The sequence below is a fragment of the Nicotiana tabacum genome, chromosome 12 (assembly GCF_000715075.1).
Source record: "Nicotiana tabacum cultivar K326 chromosome 12, ASM71507v2, whole genome shotgun sequence".
NCBI lineage: Eukaryota > Viridiplantae > Streptophyta > Magnoliopsida > Solanales > Solanaceae > Nicotiana > Nicotiana tabacum.
The window spans coordinates 109,101,444-109,108,594 of NC_134091.1; the positions used below are offsets into that span (position 1 = coordinate 109,101,444).

The 7,151-nt window shown below is 33.9% G+C and overlaps 1 protein-coding gene across 1 annotated transcript; it reads left to right on the forward strand.

The window, feature by feature from the left end:
* Window positions 1-862: 862 nt before the first annotated feature.
* Window positions 863-5,041, forward strand: LOC107814885 (putative late blight resistance protein homolog R1C-3). The gene is made up of 4 exons (XM_016640390.2): window positions 863-1,031; window positions 1,866-3,354; window positions 3,447-4,631; window positions 4,824-5,041. The coding sequence occupies exons 2-3, from the start codon at window positions 1,901-1,903 to the stop codon at window positions 4,576-4,578; spliced, it is 2,586 nt and encodes an 861-aa protein (XP_016495876.1). The 5' UTR covers window positions 863-1,031; window positions 1,866-1,900; the 3' UTR covers window positions 4,579-4,631; window positions 4,824-5,041.
* The last annotated feature ends 2,110 nt before the right edge of the window (window positions 5,042-7,151 follow it).

A 7,151-nucleotide genomic window follows, 5' to 3' on the forward strand; every position in this document is an offset into this window, starting at 1 on the left:
TCGGAAGAAATAGAAAAGAACACTAGGTATTATATATGACATCAAAAATATCTAATAATAACTAACTGGAATAGTAAATTATAACTAAATGTCTAATAGTAAATTAGTAATAGAGAATAGAGATAGAGTATTGGAAGTGGAAAAAGGGTTTTTGATTATTTAATATATATATAGATAAAAATAAATTATATATATATATATATATATATATATATATATTCTTAACAGGTTAACGAATTATCCGTTAAGAAAATTGAATAATCCGCCCCCAAACCGTTAAGCCGTTAATAAAAAAAATTCAATTCGTTCCCCGTCAGTTAAACCGTTAAACCGATACCAATAAGTCATTAAGCTTCGGTTTCGATTCGATTTTCGGTTTCGGTTCGATTTTGAACACCCCTAAGTGCCATTAATGGAGAGAAAGAGGGGGCACATAGCAGGCGTTACTGAAAATACAAACAAATATAGTGCTTTTGTTTAGAGCACTATGCATTAAAATAAACAATGAATATAGCGCGGTTATTTATCGCGCTATACCTTAACGGATAAAAGTAACAATAAATTATAACGCTCTTTAAAAAGACGTTATATATAGAAAGGTTACCAATTTTGTTTTCCACCTATTTCGGTCACTTATGTGCCCAAAAGAACCGCACTTTGTCAGTAGTAATACGGGCGAATCAATTGCCCGATTCTATATAGGAGTAATTGATACTGAAGAAATAGGCAAGTCGTCTGAGTTGCTCATCTGACAAACTGGACAGCATAGTAGTAAAGTGAATAGAAAAGTCAAAAAATATAAACAAAGAAGACCTCTGAATCAGCAAAGACTAAATAATGGCTCAGATCTAATCAATAAAAAGAAAAAGAAAACAGAAGAAGGTATTCCTATAAATCAAAGAAATCAGCTCTGTGAAAGCTTTCTTCCATCTTTCTCACATTTTACACTTGTATAAATCTAAGTATAATATATGCTCATGGCATTAATCTTTTAAATAAACTTCGAAGCTGTTCTAAATCGGGAAATTCAGGTAAGAATTAATTCGTATTTTCCTTTACAGTTGATAAGTATTTCTTTCTGCAAGTCAAAGAAAGGCATGCTTTTCACTATGTCGTAAAGCGTACAACTATTCATTGCCTGGAGTCAAATCTGATTTTCTGCCAATTTTTCTTTCATTTTTTTTATAGGTTCCGACTATTATTATGTTTGTTTTATCCGTATGTTTCACAGTTCTCAGATCGATTATCAACATAGATATTCTTCAGTTTACCTAGGATCCTTTGACCTTGTTCCTTCTTACCTTGTTCTTTCTTATCATTATGAATTCATTTCTTTTCTTTAGGGAAGCCGTGAAAATAACGAGAAAGATCAAACATGTGCTCCCTCCGGCCAAATTTATGTAGTGAAATTTCCTGATTACAGAAATTAAGAAAGGAAGAAACACTTTTGAAACTTCTGGTAAAAAACAAGTCATGTGTAACTATTAATAGAAAGTCTAAACTTAAATTATTTCTTAATATAAAGATGTTGGGACTGAAGGAATAATAATACAATTGATATTTGCTTGCTATAAATCATCAGGGTAAAAATTAAATATAGAAGTGTTCAAACAAAAGGGGGATAGTACTCGTCAAAGTAGCTTCTACTTTAAAGTAGTGATGGTAGATTAATTACCATTTTTATCAATTGATGTTATTTAAGTAACTTACAGTGATGTATAAATATTTTCTACAGTACAGTATTTAATTTTTTCAATGAAACACCCGCACCCTACGATCCCACATACATGCAACTTGGTGAACTTTCTTCTAGTGATTTAGTGAAGTTGTGAAGCTAAAGTTCCTTTTTCCCTTGCAATTTCCAGCTCAGGGACGATCTTGAAATCACGTGCAGAGAAATATGTCACTCGACATCCGAGAGTGGGTGCAATCCCATTTGCCTAAGAATGATGCTTTGGGCTTTTCCAGTTTCCTTGTTGACAGCTTGAAGGAGCTCTTGTCTTTCCATTCTGGTTCACTTGCATCTGTAAAGGACCAACTTGAGGTGTTCTATGAGGAGCTTGAGTCTTTGCAACCTTTTCTGAAGGGTGTAGCAGAACAAGGCAATAATGAACATGACGAAATTATTCACAATTTTGCTGAAAGAGTCATTGATAAGGCATATGAGGTTGAGTATATAATTGATTCTTTTGTAGTTGGAGATGTTCCTTTGACTTATCTTACAGAGTGGCTCTCAGAAATCATACGGGAGATTAAGCTTATCAGGGCAGAGTTGACCAGATATAGGGAAAAGAAAATGACATTTGCCTCCCCTGCTAGTAATGAAGAACTGGTGGGTTTTGACGATGTCAGAGAAACTATAATGGGTCGACTGCTTAGAGGATCACGAGAGCTGGATGTTGTTTCCATCGTTGGTATGGCTGGATCTGGTAAAACAACCCTTGCCCGAAGTCTTAAAAATGATCCGATTATTGTTTCTCATTTCGATATCCAGGCAGAGTGTCGTGTTACTCAGGTATACACGCGTAAAGACCTGCTACTTTCTATTTTGAGTAATATTGCTTATTATGAGCCTTCTGAACTTAGTAAAGGAGATGATTATGAATTAGCTGATAGACTAAGAAAAACTTTATTCACAAAGAGATACCTTTTAATCATTGACGATGTGTGGGATGTAAAAGCATGGGATCATTTGTGGTTATGCTTTCGTGATACTAATAATGGTAGCAGAATCATTTTGACCACCAGACTTCAAGAAGTTGTTGATTATGCTAAATGTGTTTCTGAACCCCATCACCTGCGGCTTTTGAGCGAGCAAGAATGTTGGTTGTTACTACAGAAGAAGGTATTCGGGAAAGAAATCTGCTCTCAAGAGCTAAAGGAAGTAGGGCAACAAATAGCCAAAAAGTGTAAAGGACTACCACTTTATGTTGTTTTAGTGGCTGGTCTTCTAGGACGCATAGATAAGACAAAACAATGGTGGAAGCGAGTGGAATTAAGGTTTGGTGAACTTATCCAGGTTGAAGCAAATGCGTTAGTAAAACTAAGTTACAATCATTTACCTGATATACTGAAACCATGCCTTCTATATTTTGGAGCGATTTCGGAGGGCAAGGAGATTTCAGTTGCAAAATTAACAAGCTTATGGATCGCGGAGGGATTCATAAAAAATGTCAGAGAGAAGCACTTGGAGGACATTGCAGAACATTACTTAGAGGATTTGATCAGAAGAAGCCTCGTCATGGTAGTTAAGAGATCAAATAGGAAGTTAAAAGCATGTCGTCTGCACGATCAAGTGCTCGAGTTCTGCAAGGCAAAAGCTAAGGAAGATAATTTCCTACTGGGCCTCAAAAGGTATTTAGCCTATTTCTATATGCTTATCTCATTTTTGATTAATTCAGACTTTTGCTCTTGTTCCTTATCCTACTTCAAATTTTCATTGCCAGAAACTACATTGCCAATCCTCCACAATTTTTTTCTGAGAAGTCTTCGCACCGCCGCTTATCATTTTGTTCTAATGGAGATGGTGAACTTACTGATTGGAGGCCATCATGCTTGCACGCTCGTACGGTATTATTCGGAGAGGTCAAGAATGGTACCTTACCTTCACTGGAACATGCCTCAATAATCTTTGGCAGCTTCAAGTTTCTTAGGGTGTTGGATTTGGAGTTCGTTGTTGTGGAATCTTTTCCCACTGAACTTAACCATCTAAGGTACCTCGCTGTTCAAACTACTGCGGATTCTATCCCGTCATCTATTGAAAATCTTCCGAATCTTCAGACTTTCATAGCCAAAAGAACTAGAGGACAACAGATACATTTGCCAAATAATTTTTGGAAGTTGATTAAGTTGAGACATGCAAGCATTAGTGATAGAGCTTCATTTAATTTGCACAACGCACAAGAATCTCTTGATGTGAGCACCTCAAAACTGGAGAATTTGGCAACACTTTGCTATCCATATGTTTCCAGTGCGGAAGATATGGAGAGGATAGTGAGCAAAACACCCAATCTTCAAAAGTTAAAATGTGTCTTTGCGGATTCATGGGGTTGGAAAAAGAATGAAAATGGATTCCCTGTATTACACTCCTTACATCGACTTGAAACGCTAAAGGTGCACTTCTTCAATTTTCCAAAAGTAGGTCCTTCAAGATTAAACTTTCCAATGAATCTGAAGAAATTGACATTAAGTAATTTTCCTCTGCCGCATGCTGAAATTTCAACCATTGCCAAACTTCCCAACCTTGAGATACTTAAACTGCAACAAGTTGCTTTTGAAAGGGAGGAATGGGAGGTGAGAGATGAAGATTTCCCTCAGCTCAAGTTGTTGAAGCTAGAAAACCTCAAACTCTCAAAGTGGAGAGCATCTGATGAAGTCTTTCAGAGCCTTAGGCGATTGGTCGTAACAAGATGTTTAAAACTCGAAGCACTCCCTCTTTGTTTCGCGGATTTGTGTAGTTTGGAGTGGATAGAGGTAAAGTCATGCAATCAATCTGTTGCCGACTCAGTCATGGCTATCCGAAATACACAGGTTGAAGATTGTGGGAATGATGATTTCAAAGTTTCTATTGAGCTTTGAAATAATGAGGCTACAGATCCGCAGCCTTAAGTTTATTTCAAGTCCAATGGCAGGTACAATCTTAAGCAACTACTGATATTTCTCTTAATCATATCTACTCTGTTGAATATATATATATATATATTCCTCTTTGCAAAATTTTCGTGCTATTAATTATAACTGATCAACCTCTTATTCCTTCTTCTTTTGTTTTTATAATGAATGATCGTGTGTGTTGATTAACTTCTTTTTCCTTGTTATTGCAGCTTTTCTTTGTTTTCGCTGTTTACTTGTTTAGTGTTGGCTGTCCCGGTCTCGGGGTTCAGTTGCTGCTGCTTAATGCTACTCAGTTTAACTACTTCGTTGTACTTTTGTAACATGTGAATGTACCTAATCTTATGACCTTTTAAAAAAAAAGATAAATTATGACTTTATTTCCTTTTAACGTAATGGATTGGTAGAACATTGTTGATGGTTCATAAAACATTTCGTTACACTATTTGACAAACTAGTCACTCGATATGTGCGCAGGTGTACGTTAGTACAAGTGTGTATAGAAAATAATGAAAATTTAAAGATGAAAGTTGCACATATCAACCAATATAAAAAATCGATTATTGTTATAATAAATCCAATGCATTTGATAGATGTCTATGTTGGGATATATACTATGTATTAACCATGGATTTGGTTTAGATATAGTATTTATTACGGGTGTACAAAGAAAATCGACAAATCCCACCAAATCGATAATCCGAGTCAAACCGAGAAAAACAAATTCGACTATGGTTTGGTGTTTGGGAAAAAAAAACCCGACCATAATTGGTTTGGTTTGGTTTTAACTAAAAAAAGTCAAATCGAAACCAAACCAACCCGACATTACATTTATGTAAGTTTTAAATATATTTAATACATAAAAATATTTATTCTAGTGTAGTTTATCAATATTACTTAAACTTTTTCATAATTTTATCTTTTAACGTATTATTTCAAGTTTGGACTTATAATTTTTGAATGCTCCAATAAGTTTTATGGTCCATAAATGTTAGTAACTCAAATAAATCCCAAACCAAAATCAAATCAATATTAATATTAACAAAAGACATTCAATTCAGTTGCTAGGAATGACATATCGATTTATTTAGTTTTTAGATAAAATGCAAAACTTATTTTTTTTAGTATTTAGTCATGTAAATAATAGTACTTATTAGTCGTACTTATTTTAGCAACTTAGTAATTTAAGCTTATGTTTATTTTTATTATATATGGCTTATTAATAATATTTATTTTATGCAATTTTATTGTCTTTATTGTTGAATTTTTAGTACAATGCCATGACTTTATATCATATTTTATGTTAGTTTCTTGGAAATACCACATATAGTTATGTCTTACTAGGATTAAAGAAATATTTGGAGCACAAATTCTATGTTTTATGCTATGAAAATTATACGGAAAAGGGCCAAAACTACCCCTGAAATATTTAAATTCGTACAAAAATGCCTTCCGTCCACTTATTTGAATAAAAATGCCCCTACCATTATTTTTTGGCTCAACATTACCCTTATCACTAACAGAAAATTCTTGAAAAAAAGAAAATTTAATTAATATTCACGTGTCACTGTCCTATTGGCCTAACTTAAACTTCATCCCAAATATAATTAAATTCACTCGTAACCTGTTCGAATATTGATCTGCTCCGATTTTAAAATACACCTCTCTCTCCCTGTCTCTTTATGCCTTCTTCTCCTCGTTGCTGCTTAGGCGGAATCCACCGGCGAATCCGTCGAAAAATAGCAAACAAACACAACAGCCCCATCTAATTGAGAAAATGGAACCCATGATAATAAAATAAAATTCAAAAGAAGAAAACAAATACTAGTGAAGAAATTAAATAAAAAATTGCCAACTATTATTAGTACATCATATGAACCAAGTGTATGTGAAATGTGATAATTGTACAATACCTGTTACACAGAGCAGAAAAGCTTACATATTAATAAAGCAAATAGCGAAATAGATTTAAAATAAAAATACACATTACATAAACAGTAAAAAAAAAACTAGAAAAAAAATCCTTAGATTTTCAAGGAGAAATAACAAAAATTAGTAAAGAAAACCCCCAGAAATTTTGAATAAAAAAACTTACACAATAAAGAATAACCATCAAACAAACAAAAATGAATCTAAACTTTTTGGCATAAAGAAGAATATGACACTTCCTTTTATCGTCCATAAAAATAATTAATAGAGAACTTAATTTTGGGTTTGCTTCATGAATAATCATAGATATATTCATAAAAAACGCTCATTAAAACTAAAATGGGAGAGAGAGAGTTATGCTTTAAAATTGGGACAGGCAAATATCTGAGCGGGTATCAAGTGGGTTTAATTATAATTTGGCTTTGGGTTTACGTTAGGCCCATGAGGTGGTGACATTTGGATATTAATTTTGTTTTTTTTCCCAAATTTTTCTGATAGTATCAAGGGTAATCTTGAGCCCAAAAATAACGGCAAGGGCGTTTTTGTTCAAATAGGTAGATGGGGGGCATTTTTGTTCAAATTCCGATACGTCAGGGACAGTTTTGGCCCTT

Bases quoted from the DNA above. Each gene is read 5' to 3' on its own strand.
- LOC107814885 (XM_016640390.2), top strand. From the start codon at position 1,901: ATGTCACTCGACATCCGAGAGTGGGTGCAATCCCATTTGCCTAAGAAT. The intron at 3,355-3,446 runs GTATTTAGCCTA...TTTCATTGCCAG, and splicing joins TTCCTACTGGGCCTCAAAAG to AAACTACATTGCCAATCCTC.